General features: G+C 41.8%; 1 protein-coding gene across 3 annotated transcripts in view; it reads left to right on the top strand.

Moving 5' to 3' along the window:
- The window catches only part of aifm1 (apoptosis inducing factor mitochondrion associated 1), a 64,716-nt gene that overhangs the window by 12,535 nt on the left and 29,275 nt on the right, over positions 1–22,906 (top strand). Inside the window, exons 2-4 of one of the 3 annotated variants that reach the window (XM_080187731.1) lie at positions 2,482–2,618; positions 6,656–6,761; positions 8,363–8,392. In XM_080187731.1, the coding sequence (XP_080043857.1) occupies positions 2,482–2,618; positions 6,656–6,761; positions 8,363–8,392 (273 nt within the window). Of the gene's footprint in view, positions 1–2,481; positions 2,619–6,655; positions 6,762–8,362; positions 8,393–8,520; positions 8,555–20,697; positions 20,830–22,906 lie in introns of those variants that run through there. The other 2 variants (XM_080187730.1, XM_080187732.1) reach the window with 2 other exon arrangements.

The following is a 22,906-nucleotide window of genomic DNA, read 5'->3' as shown; positions in this document are numbered from 1 at the left end:
AGACATTATGGGCTGAATAGCTCCTTCAGTGCTGTAGCTTTTCTATGATTTGAATCAACTAATGCTGATTACTGAAATATGATCACAAAATATTCCATGAAATAGAAATTATTTGAAAGGCTGAAATTTCTAACTAGCACATCATTAAATGTATTTTTCAAAGTAGTTGCAGCCACCACTTTTATTTTTAAATATGTAATTGTATGACTATTTGAACAAATACTGCAGAGAATTTCTTCAAGTCATGCACGTATTTGGTTTAGCTCAGTTGGCTGGATAGCTGGTTGGTGATGCCAACAGCATGGGTTCAATTCCTGTACAAACTGAGGTTATCCATGAAGGCTTGCCTTCTCAACCTTGCCCTCCATTGAGGTGTCATAATCCTCAGGTTGAATCACCACCAGTCACCAGTCTCCCCCTTTTGAGGGGGAGAGCAGCCTCTGGTCACCTGGGACTTTGATGACTTTACCTTTTACCTATATTTGTCTTTATGGATTGTTTCAATAATTTGTTTTTTCAGAGGCCTGGCTGGAGCCTGAAGACTCAGAACTTATTTTTTTCCTGTTCTGCAGCTTAAATTGTTCTCACTAGTCTTATGATCCCTTCTTTGACTTTAGTTGGGTCCAGTCATGTGTCGTCTGGAATCCTATTCTTACATTTGTCAGTACCTGGCAAGTTTTTAAAACCTCATTCTTATTTTGTCCACTGTCTGTTGCATTCCTTTGAATTATTTTTTAAAAACATTTATTATGTAGGTGTATTTACACCATTTTTAAAATTAAGCCTGATCCTCTATATATAGTCAATCTAACCATTCCACGTATTTAAATTTCTTGATCATTCAGAGAAACTTAAGAGCAAAACATAGGGACAGTGTGTTTATTTCCTGAGGGGAATATTCCATGCTAAAATTAGCTTATAAATTACATTACTACCTGAATCCACCACATTTTGCCTACCACTGTAACAGATCTACATCTCCCTGATCCTGCACTCAACGCTGGAACATCTAGGTAACAAAAACACCCGTGTCAGAATCCTATTTATTGACTGCAGATCAGCCTTCAACACCATTATTCCTACAAAACTCATCTCCAAACTCTGTGGCCTGGGACTCAGCTCCTCCCTCTGCAACTGAATCCTGAACTTCTTAACCCACAGACCACAATCACTAAAGATAAGCAACAACTCCTCCACAATGAACCTCAACACCAATGCCCCACAAGGCTGTGTTCTCAGCTCCCTACTATGCTTCTTATACACGTATGATTGTGTGGCCAAATTCCCTACCAACTCAATTTTCAAGTTGTTGACTACACCACAGTAGTGGATCAGATCTCAAGCAATGATGAAACAGAGTACATGAATGAGGTGGAGAATCTGGTGAACTGTGCGGCGACAATAATCTCTCCCTCAATGTCAACAAAACAAAGAAGATTATCACTAACTTCAGGAAGCGTAGAGGAGAACATGCCCCTGTCTACATCAAAGGAGACAGTAGAAAGGGTTGAGAGCTTCAAGTTTTAAGGTGTACAGATCATCATCAACCTGTCCTGGTCCCCCCCATGCCGATACTATGGTTAAGAAAGCCCACCAACTCCTCCAATTTCTCAAAAGATTAAGGAAATTTGGCATATCAGCTACAACTCTCTCCAGCTTTTTCTGATGCATCATAGAAAGCATTCTTTCTGGTGGTATCACAGCTTGATATGGCTTCTGATCTGTCTTAAGATTGCAAGGAACTACAAAAGGTTGTGAATGTAGCCCAAACCATCACGCAAACCAGTTTCCCATCCATTGATTCTGTCTACACTTCCTGCTGCCTCGGCAAAGCAGCCAGCATAATTAAGGACCCCACGCACCGTGGGCGTGCTGTCTTTCACCTTCTTCCATCAAGAAAAGATAGAAAAGTCTGAGGTCACGTGCCAACTGACACAAGAACAACTTCTTCCCTGCTGCCATCAGACTTTTGAATGGACCTACCTTGTACTAATTTGATCTTTCACTACACCCTAGCTATGACTGTAACACTATATTCTGCACTGTCTCGTTTCTTTCTCTATGAACAGTATGCTCTGTCTATACCGTGCGCAAGAAGCCGTACTTTTCACTATGTGCTAATACATATGACAATAACTAAATTAAATTATATCTGCAATTGTGTAACAATGAGCAGCAATTACAAGAACAGAAACATAAAGTGAAAAGAAACAAATATATCTTTCCTCATTCTTTAATGTCATAGAACATCAACTAGCTCAGAGGTTTTGCAAGGAAGTAACATTAATGATTTTCAAGCTAGTAGCTAGTACTATGGAAATTTTATGTTCAACTCTAAGTATCAATGGAAAGAGAATCAAACCAAAAGTGAAATAAAAGGGCTTTGAAATTAAAGGGTTTTCACCACTCTTTCCAATTCAGTTTCTTCTTTTAATCTTTTCCTGATTAGTTTCTTCTTTACTTTTCTATTCTTCTCTGCAGTTTTCAAGCCTTTCAAAATGCCTGTTCTGGGATCCCCCTCAGGGTGCTTGATGTCCACAGGTCTGCCAACGGAGAGCAGCAACAATCTCATTTACTGCTTCATTGTTGGTGGAACACTCATTGGGGGAGTTGCATATGTAAGCCAGTTTTGTCCCTTTGTAGTTGTATTTCAAATATTCTTTCCCATGGATGAGCTAATATAACGAATTATATTTTTTTTTCACAAATTGTTATATCCATTTCATGCAATGTCATCACAATTGAGTGCAAAAATGGGTATGGGTGTCAACTTGAATTATTGGGAACACCACCTGTCATAATAATAGATATTGTTTGTTTACAAATTAAGGCTGTAACTTGGAAAGAATATTTTCAACCTTAATACCCCAATTACTAAGTAGCTAAAACGCACAGTGTGGTTTATGACGATATCCTCACATAGCAGTAACAGTGCAGGATGCACTGGTTTCAGGGTGAACAAGATACACTGGGTACCAAGTATGCACAAAGGGGAGGGATGGAAAGATTATAATGGAAGATGGCAGGACAGCGAGAAATTACTAGAGAGTTAATACCTTAGTGGGAGACTGCTGAGGATGGACAAGTTCAGCCATTAATTGTCAAATCTGTCTGGCTCACAGTCATTTCCCTGTCCAAATGTCTCACCCAAAATACAAATGTAGCCTCTGATTTTTCTCTCATACCAACTATCTTAAATCCCTAACTTCTGGCCCTTACCACAACCGCAGCCAACAGGAAGTGTGGGATGCTCATGTACTTCTTAGTCACTAATGTTGGGACTATTTATTGAATTGCCACATGTTCCCTTTCTCATTATCTACCAAACCAGACTTTTCCTAGTGTCATGATGTTTCCCCCACACCTCCAACCCTGGCTATTACCCTGGATCCTCAACTTTCCCTAGTTTCCCCACTTACTTACCCAGATCACGATCTCAGCTTATTTTATTTAAGAGACTTACCTGCAGTTCTCAACAGTTGTAAACAATTCCTCCTTGAATACTGTGGTTGGAATTTTCTAGCTATTCATGCCGACAGGATCTGCTGATCCCAACGGTGGCAGAGCCCCACTTTGGGTTTCCCAGCAGTGTGGGGTAAAGTTGGTGGGACCAGAAGATCCCACTGATGACCCAGTAGTGCGCTGCCTCCTGCCGCAAGAAATACACCACATGGAAACCAGAAAATCCTACCCTGTGTGTCTTACCTTTACATTTATTGTCACCAGTGTCTCATCCATCCTGTCTTTGCAAACTACTGCTCCACCTCCAGCCTTCCTTTCCTCTCTAGAGTCCTTGAAAATATTGTCACTCCCAAAATTTCTGTTCACCTTTTCTGGTGACATGATCTGAGGGCATGATGTTAAGTTCAACATGTACACTGACAATTTAAAGTTAAACCTCATTTAGCACTTTGTGTTGTCAGCCTGATTATTGGAAAGCAAATTAGACAGTTTGCATCCTTGCTGCCCTGTTTAATTCCCATCTGAGTGACTAGCTCCAAAGCTTGTTCATTGCAAAGATCGCCACCTTCCAGCGGTAATGTCACCTGCCTCCACCCCATTTCAGCGCATCTGCTGCTGAAACCTCATTTATGATTTTATTACCTCCAGAGTCAAATGTTCCAGGGCACTGTAGCCAGCATCATATCTTCCATAAACATGAGATCATCTTAAACCTTGCTGTGGCTATCCCAGTCTGCAATGGCCATTCACTCCTCATCCATGTTCGTTGACCCACAATACTTCCCAGTCCATCAGTGCATTGAATTTCAACCGTGCTCCCAAACCTCATGACCTGGACATACCCATTTCCTAGATTTGGACATCGTGAGATCCGGATTCTATGAATTGAATTTAAATCCCACCTGCCTTGGTGGGATTTGAACTCATTTCCCAGAGCATAACCTTGGGTTTCTGAACTACTAGTCAAGTGAATTAACATGATGCCAACATCTCCCGCTAAGTATACTTTATTGATTATATTAATGATTTTTAAAAGCCTGGATCGTGAGACCCCTAAAGTGTTATTTTTCCTTTAGGTTTAAGTTTGTCAGCATTTTCTCATAGCCCCTTAAAAGTTAATAGGCACCTGTATGTTTTTTTTTCCACTTTGCCTGTGTTTTTACATTGAGCTGTAAGAATTGTTTTTTCAACAATGCTGTTAATATTGCCTTTCTGAATTGATATTGAAAGATCTACTTATGCACTTTGATCTCAGTGATTTCTACTGTCAGGAAGTTGTTCACACATCATTCTTGTATTATATTTCCCATAACCTTAATTGCCTAATTATATTTATTATATGCCATATATTTCCTGTATTAAATATAATTATCTGTTCAGCTGCACAGATGTTAAATAAAATATTTGTTTAATAAGTTGTTCCATCCTTCTTTGAATGATATTATTCTGCTCAGAGTATCCTGTTTTCTTGCTCTATTTTGCATTATCCACAAGTTTAGATGTTATCTTTGTAGTGCTGTCCACGAGGGCATGGAATATTCTGAACATCAGACAGGATGGTCCACTTGCTCAATCTATCAATTTCAAATTTGATTGGAATCTGTTTTTAATTTACGCTTATTTTATCATTGTTTATTTGTATTTAATAAGCACTTAGAATTATAATTAGCCAAGGTAAATAATGTTTAAATAACCCAAGAAGAATGTACTTGCAATTATCAGAATTAGATGCTACTGTTGGTTACTTTCGATTATCTATCATTTCACAACCTTATAATCAAAACTACACTTTCAATTTGCACTGCCCAGCCTTTCGCTTTAGTTACTCATCGCATTAAAAAATATATCAAATGCTTTCTGAAGATCAATAGATCATTTATTTATTGCATTCGACAATTCTTTTGCAGCCTTGATGCATGTTGCAAAAAATTTAAAGTTCGTACCTATCTTGGTTCTGAATTTGTTGTTTCTGCTTTTGCCCTATGCTGTTGAATAGTTTATAATACGCCAATATTTCCCTTTATACATAGGCTTGCAATTCCTAGGAACATATTTGTTTTTTTCCAAGTTTTGAAATTTTATATTTACTGTTCAATCAAATACATTTACAAAATTTCTCACAGGAGTGAATTATTGTTTTCGCCTCCCCAAAACATATATTTTAGCAGTCTCAGTTATGTTCCATCTGGGTGAGGTATCTTCAAGAAATGTTCTTTTCCTCATTGTAAATTCAGTTGTCATCTCTCTTAATTTAGAAGTGAGGTATAATTATAGTCTAACATTGATGATATGAGCTCATTCCAGAAGTATACATACCAGATAAGCTTGTTTGAAGATTATATAGTTTATATCAATCTGTAAAAGTGCACTAAATAAAAATAATTGAATAGCATTAGAATGTTAAGTAAAACTTAATTTTCTCTGATCTAATGCATGCCAGTAGCCACATGACTTGGTGTGATCTCCACTTAAATTTTTGCCCTAATTAATTGTATTCAGGCTGTGAGCCCTGGCAAGCCTCACTCAGGTCATCCGTATCTTAGCTTCACCCAACCTAATATCATAAACTTTAGGACTTTATCCCTAAAATAAATCCGTCATATCCTTGAACTAATTAGTGTTAAATATATTTTGCATAAAGAACATTTTCAATGTAAATATTTTTCCTGAGGTTTTGCTTTTCCTGAAAACGCTGAAACTCTTGGCATCTCTGTAAGCATTGGTCATCTGCCTGTACCTTTCCCATGGACTTGTTCATTTGTGTATTCGCCTAAACAGTGGGTGTCAATGAACTGTTGCATTGTGGAGGGCATCACCAACCCATTTAAGTTCTTTCTGACCTGCATTGTTTCCCCTCTTTTCTTCCCCCTTACTTCATCTTAGCTGAGCCACACTGATAGTAGTTCTAACATGTCCACTGAGAACTCAGCTATGGGATCTATTGGTCTGTTCATTTGTAGACATGTAGGCATTTCCTTTATCTGCTGGGTCACCAGGAGAGTTGAAACATTTTGCATGGATAAAATAGCAGCAAAATTAAATCGATTTGCATTTTTTTTGGAAATATAAGCTAAATAAATTATAGCAATATAAACAAAAGGAGAGAATAGTCATGAGTTTTATATTTTGATTATTGATTGTTATTTGCATTCTTGATCAGTAATTAAACATATGTATTAATATCACTTGACAGGTATATAAGACAATAAAAGAAGATAAAGAAAGGTATAGAGAACGAGTAGCGCAATTACTTTCAAGATCAAACACAGAAAGGAAACCTGAAGAATTATCAACAAAGAGTATGTATGCTTTTCCTCCCGCTCCCATAAAGGTATAATCATGCATTTCATGATTGACCCTAGCCCTTTGGTACTGTTATGATGGAAGTTTTAATGTGTGAATTTAGAAAGTATCAGCCAGCAGGCTATTTGACTTTGGGTTTTCGGGTATTACAGGAGACTCATCTTTGGCACTTGGCCTTTGCTCATGTTTTCCATCACAGTCATTGAACTGCAGTTAGAATTTGAAAACATGTCTGATTTTGTTTTTCTTATCTCCCTGACTTGACTGAGGCCATATATGATGTCCTTAAAGTTAAAGTTTATTTATCAGTCACAAGTAAGGCTTACATTAACACTGCAATGGAGTTACTGTGAAATTCCCCTAGTTGCCACACTGTGATGTCTGTTCGGCTCAGTGCACCTAACCAGCACATCTTTCAAACTGTCGGAGGAAACCAGAACACCCGGAGGAAATCCACGCAGACAAGGGGAGAACATGCAAAGTCTACACAGATAGTAATCCAAGCTGGGAATTGAACCCAGGTCCCTGACACTGTGAGGCAGCAGTGCTAACCACTGTGCCATCCTACTGCCCTGGCATAACTCTAAAATTATTAGCCTGATGCAGGCTGAAATGAGCCTCAGCATATTCCTGATCAGTATTGCACTGCATAATATTTGCCTATCTATTTATTGACTGAACCTTAGAGCTATTACAAAGCTCTTGATTCCATTATTTTGTTTTAGTTACGAGCTAAAATTAATTATTTGTTATTTTACAAATGTTTCACTTTTCTTTGTGACGAATGCATAGTTAATTCAGTTGTACAAAGTAAAATCTAGCCATTCCGCACTGTCGGTGTGGATTTTGCATGTTTTCCCCATGGCTGTGTGGATTTCCTCCAAGTGTTCCGGTTTCCTCTGACAGTCTGAAAGATGTGCTGGTTAGATGCACTGACCCAAACAGACATCACAGTGTGGCAACTAGAGGAATTTCACAGTAACTCCATTGCAGTGTTAATGTAAGCCTTACTTGTAGCTAATAAATAAACTTTAACTTTAGGGACATCATATGTGGCCTCAGTCAAGTCAGGGAGATAAGAAGAAAAACAAAATCAGGCATGTTTTCAAATTCTAATTGCAGTTCGATGACTCTGATGGAAAATGTGAACAAAGTGCCAAAGGTATGTCTCCTGCAGGACCTGAAATTAGGTGCAGGAAGATGCTTGTATTTTGAAGCTTGCTTAATTCATTGTCACAGCAAGTTGGGGGGGAACTATAGTGAAGATGAAGTACTTAAACAATTAACTAATGAAAGGAATAGGTGTTATTGAAAGAGTGACTGGCCCCTGTTGACTTGTGTTCTAATTTTCCTTTCCTTCCTATATAAAGTCCCATCTCAGTGTCTTATGAAACTTGCTTTGTTCAAACCATATGTTATTTGGAACTGTTGAATGTTGCCCAGCGACATTTGCTAACCAAATAGTGAGATGTAAATATATTGTGACTGATCCAAATGAGTCTTTAAAACTGACATACTCACGAATAACAGCCTAATTTATGTGTTATAACGCTGCAATGTTACAAATGGTGAGTTGTGCTTCCTTTTAAATTTGTAGGTGAAGAAGAAGTAGTACCAACAGAAGGAGGTGAATCTTGAATTGCATTGTTGCTTTATTCTTCTATCGTGACATCCTTCACAGCTACGTAAACGAACAGTACTGGTCAGAAATAATTCTCAAGGATTTCATGTTTTTCTTCGTTTCACGTTTCATCATGTTTGCAGGAGTATATGTTGGACTGTACATATGGTAATTGGCTTGTGTCAAATGTCTTGTACAGCTTTAAAACAAATCCTGCATCACTCTTGAACCTTATCTGTATGCTTTCATTATTCCAGTATTTCAACTAGGAAGAAGTTGGCACAAAGGGAAAAAAAACATATTTTGAAATTAATCAGCTTTGTTTGTGGAAAGTAATTGTCAGATGTAATGCTGGAAGCAAGATATCAATGGTCTTTTCAATTCAGTTGGAAAAGATGGTGTCCGTGGAGAAATTGGTCTCTTTCGTTCTTAAATGAGATGCAGGCTTAATGTCAGTCTGGTACATAATTTGGTGGGAGAAAGAAGATTTCAGATAACCTGGGCCCATTGTTTATGGTGCACTAAAATTTCTGTCAACAATTCTGGATGATTGACCTTGTATAGGTTTTGAGTGAAAATAAACCATTTGAATGTTATGAAAGAAGCAGGTTAATTTAGAGGATTGTGACACAGCTAAAACAAACTAAGTGTATGTAAATTGTTCTGAAACTTTCAATTAATATGCAGGAATGAATAGATAAGAATGTGGGCCAAATAATATTAAGGAAGTGCAGATTAAGGTTTTCTCAGTCTGATCAAAGTTTCTGAGGAAAATGAAGTACCTGGCATAAACCTGCAAAAATAGCTCAAGAGGAAGAATTTTAAACCTCAGAAAACTCAGGTTTGTATTAGGTGAGAAGCTGAAGGGCTACAAGTCTGAATCTTGACTCCAGTCTGCCTACTTCTGGTTTTAGTGAAGCTGTGATGATTACCAGGTGACCAATTTGTTCTCAGGAGATGGATTAAATTTGGCTGGTGTCATATGGCTTGTACAGCTTTAAAACAAATCCTGCATCACTCTTGAACCTTATCTGTATCCTTTCATTATTTCAGTATTTCAACTAGGAAGAAGTTGGCGCGAAGGGAAAAAAAACATATTTTGAAATTAATCACCTTTGTTTGTGGAAAGTAGTTGTCAGCAGTAATGCTGGTAGCAAGGTATCAATGGTATGGTCTTTTCAATTCAGTTGGAAAAGATGGTGTCAGTGGAGAAATTAGTCTCTTTCATGTCTTAAGTTGTAGTAGATCACAGGTGGTATAAGACAACCTTTGTAACACACAAAAATTCTTCCTAAATGGAGGGTAGAATTATATGCTGAGCATATGATATAAAGCACCAATTTGAGTGTACATGGTTATTTTGAAATGTGGAAAAAGAGAAACAATTTGTTGCACAATTGTAGCATTAACCAAAATTAAAGCATCAGAATTTAAAAACATCAAATTCATTGTCTTCGGCATCCGATGCAGACTTCATTGAATTAATTCAGGCATCATTTGTGAAGATCTTTCTCCGGGTCCATTGTGGCACTTTCACTTTCAGAATCATCCCTCTACATTTTCCTCATCCTTCGTTGAATTGAACGTTTATAACAGCCTGATGCCACTTTGTGCACTATTACCATCCCTTGATTTGATAATGAAACCATACTAAACATCAAGCGGGGCAGCATACATATTTCTACTGTGAAAGTGTTTTCTTCATCAACCAATTCCATTTGGCACAAACATGACCCTTAAATGGCTTGTTGAGGCATGTGTCCAAAGATTGAACAATAGATGTTACACTTCCCAGTATAAAAGCAATGTGAGTGTTATTTCTTCCTGCATGACATTTATCTCATCGGTTATATAAGAACATGTCCCTCACAAATAAGCTATGGTGCACACATTATCAATCCATAGCTTCAACCCAGCCTCATCCATCCAACTGGTGTCATGGAATGCATAAAACTCATACAGGGAACTAGGTGATGAACATGCTTTTATGTTTGAAAATTGCTATAGGCTATAATTATTGGCCATGCAGGCTAGTAGCACTGTGAATCCTGTTTTTACTTGCTCTGTTGGTTTCTTGAGCACTATTTTGAAACCTTTCAACTTCACACTTTGGCTGCTGGCCATATCAATTCATGGGCATTTCATCCATGTTGGCAATGTAACTTCACAGGAACTTGTGATTTTTACCACTGTTTGACGAACTGCTGGAAATCTGTAATTTTGGCATTCATGTCTCTCGATAGTCTGCGTGATCTTGGTCTTCTGTTGCAACACTAGTCTCTTTCAAGTCATAAAGTTGCACCAGCTAGTTCTTGATCTGAAATCGTTGCTGAACTTGAAGTTTGATTTGGCCAACTTAAATATGTCCATATGAGTTGCATTTCAGATGGTGATGGAAGCATTACGTTGATTTTCGAGGACTCATTCCGATATAAGTTTCTCAAGTTCAGCCTTGTTATGATCCCTGATCCCCGTTATAATGGTGTATTTGGTCTTTGGCATCACCTTCAGGGCTGAAGATGCCCCTCGAGATGGGGGAGGGGGGGGTGCTGGGTAAGATGCTCTGTTGGAGAATGAGTGCAGACTTGATGGACCAAATGACTTCCTTCTACATAGCTCGTTTTTATTCATCATTTTAAATTTATCTCTGAACAACAGTATTTTTTATTTGTTTACAGAATGTGGCTAGGCCAGCATTTATTGCCTGTCCCGAATTGCTTTTTAGGAAATGGTGGTGAGTTGCCTTTTTGAACTGCTGCAGTCCATGTGGTATAGGTACACTTACAGCACTGTTAAGAAAGTTTTGAGATTGTGACTCAGTGATAGTGAACGAATGGTGATATATTTCCAAATCCGGGTGGTGTGTGCTTTGGAGGGAATTTGGTGTTCCATATATCTGCTGCCCTTGTCCGGGCATGTATGGGGTGCCGGGGAGGGATAGTACCTTTGGTGGGGGAACATGTTGTGTCCTTTCAGGGCGGTTTGTCCGTCTTTTGTCCCCACCTGCCACTCAGCTCTCACCTGTGGCTCCCCGTAGCTGTTTGCGTGTGACAGCAGCCACACACCAGGCAACGGCCTTGACAAGCCGGCTAAACTAGGTGATGGTAGCCAACAGGTCTCAACCCTTAGGGAGATATCCTTCCCAGCATGTGAAGACAGACTCCGGTGGATTGAGCGGACGAGACCAATGGAAGGTCCAACAGTCAAGAAGGCGGTCTCTGCAAGAGTCGTGGAACGCAAAGAGCAGGACAAAGATACAGAAGATCTCCTGGTCATCCACTGCGCCTGGTCCCATTTCCAGCTGCCTTGACTCCTGTGTTGCCACTGGATCTGCATGGAAATTGGGAAGAGAGAGTGAGGCTGACGCTGCGCAACTCTCCCTCACTATAATCCAAATTAAGCGCTAGTTTTGACACCGTCATCATCAATGTGCTGTTCAACCCTTGAAGTCCTGTGGCGATGGGCGAGCGACGAAGCAGCAGGTGTGGATACACTGAGAGCTGTAGTCATGGACCTGCACGCAGGCGCCTCAGGTCTAATGGTTGTTTTTCGCTGACCGAAGCAGCCATGGAACTCGGCATCTACCTGGGCGACTGAGCTGTCCTCTTCAGGAACGCACTGCTCACCTCCATAGAATGAAGAAGGGGCTAGAAAAGGTGCCCTAAACATTGCCTGCTTCACTACACTCTGGCCAGTTTACCGCGGCTGGCAGGGATCCTATCTTACGGTCGAACAAACAAAATAAAACACAAGGTGACATCACTTACCATTGGCACTTGGAACGTGCGCACTCTTTTGGACAACCCTACAGCAGACAGACCAGAGAGCAGAACAGCCTTAGTTGCCAGAGAGCTTGCAAGATACAACATTGACACTGCGGCCCTGAGTGAAACTCATCTTGCCAATGTAGGTCAGTTGACTGAAACTGGAGGTGGATACACTTTTTTTCTGGAGCGGTCACGGCAGCGATGAGTGTCGTGATGCTGGAGTTGGATCCGCCGTCAGGAGTCACCTTGTTCGGAAACTTGATAGTCTACCCAAGGGTGTGAACAACTGGCTTATGACATTACACCTTCCGCTATAGAACAGAAGTCAAGCCACCCTGATCAGCGCCTATGCCCCCACAATGAACAATGCAGATGAGATGAAAGACAAGTTCTACGAAGAACTAGATGCCCTACTATCAGCAGTGAGCAGTACCGACAAGCTGATCTTGCTTGGCGATTTTAATGCAAGAGTAGGGTGTGACTCTGCAATCTGGTAGTGATTCATTGGGAGGCATGGAGTGGGCAAGTGTAACAGTAACGGCCTACTCTTACTGAAGACTTGTGCAGCACACGACCTCCTCATCACCAACACAACCTTCTGTCTGCCTACCCGTAACAAGACCTCCTGGATGCACCCCCACTCTAAGTATTGGTATCTTATCGACTATGTCATTGTCAGGAGAAAAGACAGCAGGATGTCAGAGTTACCAAGGCCATGTGTGGTGCTGTCTGCTGGACAGATCACAGGTTCATTGTCTCCAAAATGAGGCTCCGCATCAGACCCAAGAGGCGACCACAAGGAAGCAAGGTTATGAAAAGGATCAATGCGGCCAAGCTAAAGAACCCCGGCATAGCTTCAGCACTGGCTGAAGACTTAAATCAAGCTTGCTGACCTACACCTTGCAGGCAGTGTTGAGGATGATTGGGAATGCTTCAGGGACGCTATCCGTACATCTGCACTGAAGATGCTCGGGCCCTCTGCCTGCAAGCAGCATGACTGGTTCGATGAGAATGATGAGGAGATACAGGCTTTACTTGTTGAAAAGCACCGTCTTCATCGGGCCTGTCAGAATGACCTATCTTCAGCTGCCAAGAAAAATGCTTTTACCAGTGCTCGCAGGACAGTCCAGGATAAACTGTGTAAAATGCAGGATGCCTGGCTGAGCACCAAGGCAGATGAAATACAGGGATATGCTGACAGAAACGACTTGAAATGGTTCTATGAAGCCCTCAACACTCTTTGCAGACCTCAATCTCTCGGGAGTTTCCCCCTCCTGAGTACAGATGGTACAACTCTCATTACAGAGAAAGATCAGATCCTACAGAGAGAGATCAGATCCTGCAGAGATGGGCTGAACACTTTGAAGCTGTCTTCAACTGACCATCATCTGTTAACGATGAGGCAATAGACAAGATTCCCCAGGTTGATATCAGCAGCACCATGGATGATCCACCGGTAGTAGCTGAAGTCACAAAAGCTGTCAGCCAGCTATCCAGGGACAGATGCCATACCCTCAGAGATCTGTAAAGCTGCTGGTCCTGCACTTATCGAGAAGCTCACCGAGTTGTTCCAGTCCTTTTGGAAGCAAGGATCCATTCCTCAGGAACTTAAAGATGCTTCCATCATACACCTCTACAAGAGGAAGGGCAATCGGCAAGTATCCAACAACCACCGAAGAATCTCGCTGTTCTCCATCACAGGAAAATCCCTTGCAAGAGTCCTGCTAAATCATCTGGTCACTCATCCGGAGCTAAGCATGCTTCCAGAGTCACAATGTGGCTTCCACAAAGGTCGTGGGACTACTGACATGATTTTTGCTGCGCACCAACTTCAGGAGAAGTGTCAGGAACAGAATCGCGAGCTCTAAACAACCTTTGTTGACCTCGTGAAAGCCTTTGACACTGTAAGCCGACAAGGCCTGTGGAGGATCATGTTAAAGTTGGCTGCCCTCCCAAATTCATTCGGATGGTACGCCAGTTCCATGATGGCCAGAGTACTGGATGATGGAGAATCCTCTGAGGCATTCCCAGTCACCAGTGGTGTCAAACAGGACTGTGTGCTCGCACCCACACTGTTTGGCATGATGTTTACTGCCATGCTTGAATGATGCCTTCCAGGGCAGTGTTGCTGGAATTAGCCTCAAGTGCAGAGTGGATGGGAAGCTCTTCAACCTGAGGAGACTTCAAGCTATTACCAAAGTGAAAGAGACTGTTCTGAGAGATTTCCTCTTTGCCGATGACTGACTGCGCCCTGTACGCTGGCTCAGAGCCAGAGATGCAAGTCAGTATGGACAAATTTTCCACGGCTTGTGACAGCTTTGGACTCACTGTCAACATTAAAAAGACCGAAGTCATGCACCAGCCTGCTCCTCATGCACTGTACACAGAACCCATAATCACAATCAAAGGGCAGAAACTACAGGCAGTGGACCAGTTCACTTTTATCTTGGCAGCACCCTGTCCCAAGCAGTGACTATTGATACAGCAAAGGCTGTATATAGCAAATGGTATATAGTATATAGTAAATAGCAAAGGCAAGTTCTGCTTTTGGTAGACTGCACTTCACTGTATGGGAACGTTGAGAAATCGGCCCAGCAACAAAAATGAAAGTCTGCAGCACCGCGGTGTTCACTATCCTCCTGTATGCCTGTGAAACGTGGACTGTGTATCGAAGGCATGCAAGACAGCTCAATCATTTCCACGAGACTTGTTTTCGCAGAATATTACGCATCCGTTGGCGAGACAAAGTACCAGACACTGAAGTTCTCTCTAGAGCAAGTCTACCATCAGTCCACACACTACTGATGAGAGCACAGATCTGGTGGGCAGGTCATGTCATCCGTATGTCAAACGAGCGCATACCCAAACAGCTTTTTGGGGAACTCTCTGCTGGAAGACGCTTGCATGGAGAGCAGAAGAAATGTTTCAAAGACACGCTCAAGGCCTCCTTGAAGTCGCTTGACATTGACACGACCCCAGCCTGGGAAACGCTGGCACAAAACCACCCTACCTGGCGCTGCCTCATCCACAAAGGCTGTCAAGCTCACGAAGCAAGGTGTATTGCTGAAGCACAACTTAAGCGCGAGCTGTGCAAGACCAGAGCCACCAGTGCAACAACTACAGTGTCTACACGAGTCTGTCCACTATGTGCCAGTAAGAAGTCTGACAACACCAGGTCTAAGTTGTCAGACTTCTTACTGTTTTACCCCTGTCCAACGCCGGCATCTCCACGTCAATATGTGCCAGGACATTCCATGCCCGAATTGGCCTGATCAGTCATCTTCGGACCCACCGCAACCAGCCTCAAAATGACTAATGGTGTCGAGGTCCTCATCGATAACGACGGACGAACAACAATACCCTTGTCCTTCTAAGTGGTATAGGTCGTGGGTTTGGAAGGCGTTGTTTGAGGAGCTTTGGGGAGGTACTGCAGTATTTCTTGTTACACACTGCTGCCACTGAATGTTGGTAGTATGTGTGGGGGGTGGGGATATTTTAAAGTGGAGGGCGAGTGTCAGTCAAGCACTGTGTTTTGTCCTGGATGGTGCTGATTTAGTGTAATTGGAGCTATACTGTTCCAGGCAAATGGGAAATATTCTATCGCACCCCTGACTTGTGCCGTCGAGATGGTGAACAGGGAGTTGGGAGGTGAGTTACTCGCTGTAGAAGTCTCAGCGTCTGTCCAGCCTCTGACCTGCTCTTGTAGCCACAATTGCGTATGACTAGTTCCATTTAGTTTCAGGGCAACAGTAACCCCCAGGATGTTGATAGTTGGGGATTCAGCAACGGTGATGTCATTGAATGGGAAAGTGGTTATATTCTTTCATTCTGGAGGTGGTTATTGCCTGGCACTTGTGGCTTGAATATTACTTGCCGCTTATCAGTCCAAGCGTGAATGTTGTCCAGGTCTTGCTGCATATGGACAGAGACTACATCAGTAGTCGAGGAGTCACGGATGGTGCTGAACATTGTGCAAACATCCCCATTTCTGATTTTATGTTGGAGGAAAGGTCATTGATGAAGCAGCCAAAGGTTGCTGGGCTTGGGGCATAGTCCTAAGGTTGATTCCTGCAGCAGTATTCTGGACCTCCAGCAATCTTCTTTTGTGCTAGTCAGTGAAGAGTTTCTGCCCCCTGATTCCCGTTGACTTCAGTTTTGCCAGGGCTTGTTGATGCCACACTCAGATGCTGCCTTGATGTCAAGGGCTGTCAATCTCACTTCAATTCTTCTATTTAATTCTAGTGTCCATGTTTGGGCTACAACTGTAATAAGGTCAGGAGCAGAGTAACCCTCTGGTGGAAATCAAACTGATCATTAGTGATTAAATTGTTATTGTGTAGCTGCCACTTGATAGCACTATTCTTGACCCTTCAATCACTTTGCTAATGACCAAGCGTAGACTGATGGGCAGTAATGAGCCAAGTTGGATTTGTCCTCCTTTTTCTAGGCAGGACATACCTGGGCAATTTTCTACATTGCAGGGTTATGTTATATCTGTTCTAGAGCAGTTGGGCTCAGTACACAGATAATTTTGCAACGTAAGTCTCCAGTGCTATTGCTGGAATGTTGTCAGGGCCCAAAGCCTTTGCAATAACCATTGCTGTCAGCTGTCCCTTGTTATACAAGGAGTTAATTGAATTGGCTGAAGATTGGTATCGATGATACTCGGGAGCTGAGGAAGTAGCCAAGGTGAATCACCCACTCAGCACTTCTGGCTGAAGATGGGTGCAAATGCTTCAGCCTTGTCTTTTGAACTGATTATGCTGGGCTCTCCCATCATTGAGGATTTGATTTATTATTGTCACATGTATTAGCATACAGTGAAAAGTATTGTTTCTTGCGCAATATGCAGACAAAGCATTCCATTCATGAGAGATTACAGAATGTAGTGTTACAGTTATAGGTAGGGTGTAGAGAAAGATCAACTTAAGGTAGGTCTATTCAAAAGTCTGACAGCAGCAGGGATGAAGCTGTTCTTGAGTCGGTTGGTACATGATCTCAGACTTCAGTATCTTTTTCCCAATGGAAGAAGGTAGAAGAGAGAATGTCCAGGGTGGGTGGGGTCCTTAATTATGTGGCTGTTCTTGCTGAGGCAGCAGCAAGTGTAGACAGAGTCAATGGATGGGAGGCTGGTTTGCATGATGGATTGGGCTACATTCATGACATTTTGTAGTTTCTTGTGGCCTTGGGCAGAGCAAGAGCCATGCCAAACTGTGATACAGCCAGAAGGAATGCTTTCCATGGTACATCTGTAAAAGTTAGTGAGAGTTGTAGCTGATATACCAAATTTCCTTAGCCTTCTGAGAGACTAGAGGTGTTGCTGGGCTTATTTAACTATAGTGTCAGCATGGGGGGACCAGGACAGGTTGTTGGTGATCTGGGCACCAAAAAATTTGAAGCACTCAACTGTTTCTACTTCACCCCCTTTTGATGTAGGCAGTGGCATGTTCTCCTCTGTGCTTCCTGAAGTCGAGGATAATCTCCTTTGTTTTGTTGACGTTGAGGGAGAAATTACCGTCGCTGCACCAATTTACCAGCTTCTCTATCTCATTCCTGTACTCTATTTGGTCATTGTTTGAGATCTGACCCACTACGGTGGTGTAGTCAGCAAACTTGAAAATCGAATTGATGGGGAATTTGGCCATACAGTCGTAGGCGTATGAGGTATTAGGATGGGGATATTGATGGAGCTACCTCCTCCTGTCCACCAACATTCACAGCTTGATGTGGCAGGACTGCAGAAATTCGATCTGATCCATTGTTATAAAATCATTTTGTTCTTTCTGTCTCTTTCTGCCTTCACTGTTTGGCGTGCAAGTAGTCCTGTTTTGTAACTTCACCAATTAGACGTTGGTGAAATTACTGGTTCTGCTCCTGGTATGCTCTCCTGCACTTTTAATTGAACTTGATGTTGTTCCATTACAGATTGTGGTTGAATACATATATGTTGCTGATAATCTACAACTCTAATGGATAAAAACAAATTACTGTAGATACTGGAATCTGAAACCAAAAGAGAAAATGCTGGAAAATCTCAGCAGGTCTGGCAGCATTAGTAAGGAGAGAAAAGAGCTGATGTTTCGAGTCCAGATGACCACATGTCAAAACTCTTAATGGATGCCAAGTTTTGAGTTGGTGGATCTGTTTGAAATTTATCCAATCTAGTATGATGATCCTTCATGTAAAAATGGAGCTTTGTTTCCATGAGGACTGTGTGGTTGTCATGGACAGATGAACCTGTGACAGTTGACAGGTAGATTAGTGAAGATAATGGTAATGTAAATTTTTCTCCCATGGTTCCCTCACCACCAGGAAGTCTTACAACATCAGGTAAAGTCCAACAGGTTTATTTGGTAGCACAAGCCACTAGCTTTCAGAGCGCTGCCCCTTCACCAGGTGAGCAGAAGTTCTGTTCACAAACGGCATATAAAGACACAAACTCAATTTACAAAATAATGGTTGGAATGTGAGTCTTTATAGGTAATCAATTCTGCAAGGTACAGACAAAGTAAGTGGAGAGAGGGTTAAGCACAGGTTAAAGAGATGTGTTTTGTCTCCAGCCAGGACAGTGAGATTTTGCAAGCTCAGTAAAGTTGTGGGGATTACAGATAGTATGACATGAACCCAAGATCCCAGTTGACGCCATCCTCATGTGCGGAACTTGGCTATCAGTCTGTGCTCAGCGATTCTGCGTTGTCGTGAAGGCTGCTTTGGAGAGAACGCTTATCCGAAGATCAGATGCTGAATGCCCATGACCACTGAAGTGTGCCCCAATAGAAAGAGAACACTCTTGCCTGGTGACTGTCGTGCAGTGTTCATTCAACCGTCTGCATGATCTCCCCAGTGTATCATACCTCAGGACATCCTTTTCTGCAGCGCATCAGTTAGAAAACTGGCCGAGTTGCAAGTGTATGTACTGTGTACCTGGTGATGGTGTTCTCATGTGATACTGGTGATCCGGCATGTCTTGCAGAAATTGCTGTGCAGGCCTGTGTGTTGTTGTGGTAACTGTTCTCCTGAAGGCTGGGTAGTTTGCAGCAGATAATGGTCTGTTTGAGGTTGTGCAGTTGTTTGAAGGCAAGAAGAGGGGGCGTGGGGATGGCCTTGGCAAGATGTTTGTCTTCATGAATGGTATGTCGAAGGCTCCGGAGAAGATGTCGTAGCTTCTCCACTCCAGAGAAGTACTGGACGACGAAGGGTACTCTGTCCGCCACGTCCCATGTTTGTCTTTTGAGGACGTCGGTGTGGTTTTTTGCTGTGGCATGTCGGCACTGTCGATCAATGAGTCGAGCGCCATATCCTGCTCTTATGAGGGTGTCTTTCAGCATCTGGAGGCATCTGTTGTGATCCTCCTCATCTGAGCAGATCCTGTGTATGTGGAGGGCTTGTCCGTAGAGGATGGCATCTTTAACGTGTTTAGGGTGGAAGCTGGAGAAGTGGAGCATCGTGAGGTTATCCATGGGCTTGCAGTACAGTGAAGTGCTAAGGTAACTGTCCTTGATGAGATGCGTGTATCCAAGAATGCAACCGATTCTGGAGAGTAGTCCATGGTGAGTCTGATGGTGGGATGGAACTTGTTGATGATGTCATATAATTGTTTCGGTGATTGTTCACAATGAGTCCAAAGGAAGAAAATGTCATTGATGTATCTAGTGTGTACCATCGGTTGAAGGTCCTATGCGGTGAAGAGGTCTTGTTCGAACCTGTGCATGAAGATGTTGGCATCCACGCCACTGACATTGCCTGTACCTTTAAGACTTTGTTACATTTAAAGACTCACATTCCAACCATTATTTTGTAAATTGAGTTTGTGAACAGAACTCCCACTCAGCTGATAAAGGGGGCAGCACTCCGAAAGCTAGTGGCTTGTGCTACCAAATAACCCTGTAGGACTTTAACCTGGTGTTGTGAGACTTCATATTGTGTTTACCCCAGTCCAATGCCGGCATCTCCATATCATCCCTCACCACCTGCATCATACTCAGTCCAGCAGCTATGTCCTTTAGGGCTCTGCCAGCTTCGTCAACAGTGGTGCTACTGAGCTCTTGGTGATAAGCATTGAAGTTCCCCAACCAACTTATATTTTGTGCACTTGCCGCCCTCAGGTGCACAGATTTCTGTGTTTCTTGTTCTCCCATGCTAATTTTCAGCTTTTTGGTTACTGATTAATGGACAAATCAGACCAGTTTCTGGAAACTGCTTTTCGCTGGTGTTAGATTATATTGAATAGCACGTGGATTTGTTTCATTCCATGATCTTTTTGGATCCTTGTGTTTGATGGCTTTGATTCAAATTATGAAAGGTAATGACTTTGTGGATGTATTTTTGGACGTAGATGTGAATTTTGGTTATTTTGTTATAGTTGAAAGATGAAATGCTTTGGATGATAATTGTGCTACTCAAGTGGAGCTTATTAATTGTTGCCATTGCCTTTTCTTCCTTTGTTTTACATTGTTAGACTATATTACAGATTGTAGGACAGCTCTGAATTGTTGTAAATCTTGCACGTCAGGAAAATTTTGTCCCAACGGTTTGTGCTTGCAGAATCTGCCTCTTCAGCTGCAGCCTCAAAAGAGGTTGCCACTGAAGTGCCCGAACAGGCCTCAGTGGAAATAACAGTAGAGGATTCTAAAACTGAGCAACTCGTAGAGACAGACAAAGGTGGTAAGATCGAAGGTGGGTCCTGATTTGTATTGTTTTCCCATCAAACAATTGCACTATTTTAGATATTATTCAGTCGTTTTGTGAAGCATTGGACCAAATTGATTCAATCATATTGATATCAATTACCTATGTCACAAGAGGAGCTGGATTAACTTAAACAGCCCCGATTTCTCCACGCACTACCTGTCCATAAACAGAAAGGTAATTTTTGATTTAGAACATAGAACACTACAGCACAAATAGGCCCTTTGGCCCACAAGTTGCGCCGATCATATCCATACCTACCAGGCCTATCTATAACTCTCAATCCCATTAAATCCCATGTATTCATCCAGAAGTCTCTTAAAAGACCCCAGCGAGTTCACCTCCAGCACCACCGACGGCAGCCGATTCCACTCACCCACCACCCTCATTGAAAAACTTACCCCTGACATCTCCCCTTTTATAAGTGAGAGTGTATTTTCCCCAACCCTTCAGCGTTGGAGTGATCCAATCCTTGATTTAATAACCCTAACAAATTCAGGAAAAGATAAAATAAGTTTGGATTCTTTCTGATCACTTTTTCTGACAGAACTTCTGTTCTTGGTCCGAGGAACTTGGTTGCAGTCTAAGATCGTTGAAGACACAGCAAAGTATTCTTGTATCTTGGAAATTAGTACACTCTGTAGGCAAAATGTTGGGTTCTTTCTGGAGGTCAGACTTTGGAGAACGATGGAGGTCAAAGGCAGAATTCTAGGCTGGAGTCTGGTTCTGTTCGAAGGTTAAACTGCAACAGATGTAAAATTCAAAAGCTGTACAATTGAAGAACTTCAAACAGTTCAAGTCTCGGTCATGTAATTGGATAGTTTCAGGTCAAGCTATTCAGCTAATGTGGCCTCTTGTTAAAACCCAATGCATTTTGAGCAGGCAACTGTGGAACTATTATCACAGTGTCAGAGGTGAGTCACAAACAGCTCTGCCTACCTCCGTAGCAGACTAATCAATTGTATTGGCTTGGCTGGAACGTTTGTACAGTGAGTGTTGCATTCCAGAGGTTTGATAGAATCCTTACAGTGCAGAAGGAGGCCATTTGGCCCACAAGCTTGCACCAACAACAGTCCTACCCAGGGGGTACCCCCGTAACCCCACATATTTACCCTGCTAATCCCCCTAACTATGGGGCAATTTAACTTGGCCAATCAACCTAACTTGCACATCTTTGGACTGTGAGAGGAAATCGGAGCACCTAGGGAAAACCCACACAGACACAGGGAGACCATGCAAACTCCACACAGTCACCCAAGGCATGAATTGAATCCAGGTTACTGGTGTTATGAGGCAGCAGTGCTAGCCACCGTGCCACCCTATGGATGTGCCTCATGTGTTATCCTTTGTCCAAGTTTAAACTCTTCAGAAACTCCCAGAATGATGATCATGTGGTCAGTGAGGGCAATTTTATCAGTGCAGCCATTTGTCCATTTAAAAAAAATTATAAAGCAGCCAGACTGACTTAGATACATGTACTTCCTTCCTGTCTCCTAGCTGCTGCACATAGGTTTTTAAATTCTGTGACATTAGGATTGGTAAATTATACTCATGCATCTTCATCTATTTATAGTGGACCTTTCTCTCAACAAAGAGATACTTCACATGGTGTGAGGTAGCATGTTATGATAAATATAGTGTTACATAAGTTATCAAAAACAAAAGAAATGTAGTCTACTAATGCAATTATTGATTTGCTTGCTTGTTGTAAGAGTAGTAGGAGAATTATATGATTTAGCGCAGCAGGAAATCAATTAATTGTGTTTTGTTATTCAAACCCGAACTTCATTCTTTTACACTTTTGTTAATAATAACAATTCAGGTGTCACATTTCAATGCTCCTTTCATATTATTTCATGTTGTTTATGCCATTCATTGAAAGTAAACTATGGGCTCATGTAAAAACATTTGTAAAAATTGTAAAATATCTGACAAAGCAGTAGAGTAAGCATTAAATGGTTGATTGTTGCAGTAAAATAACCCAGGTTAAAATTTTTGGGGATAATGGAAAGTTCAAGATCAGTTATTAATGATTGGCTTCGCATGAAGATTAGCTAGCCTGTAA

Source organism: Carcharhinus amblyrhynchos, chromosome 4, assembly GCF_965287045.1.
Source record: "Carcharhinus amblyrhynchos chromosome 4, sCarAmb.v2.hapA, whole genome shotgun sequence".
Classification (NCBI taxonomy): domain Eukaryota; kingdom Metazoa; phylum Chordata; class Chondrichthyes; order Carcharhiniformes; family Carcharhinidae; genus Carcharhinus; species Carcharhinus amblyrhynchos.
This window is presented reverse-complemented; position numbering and strand designations above follow the sequence as displayed.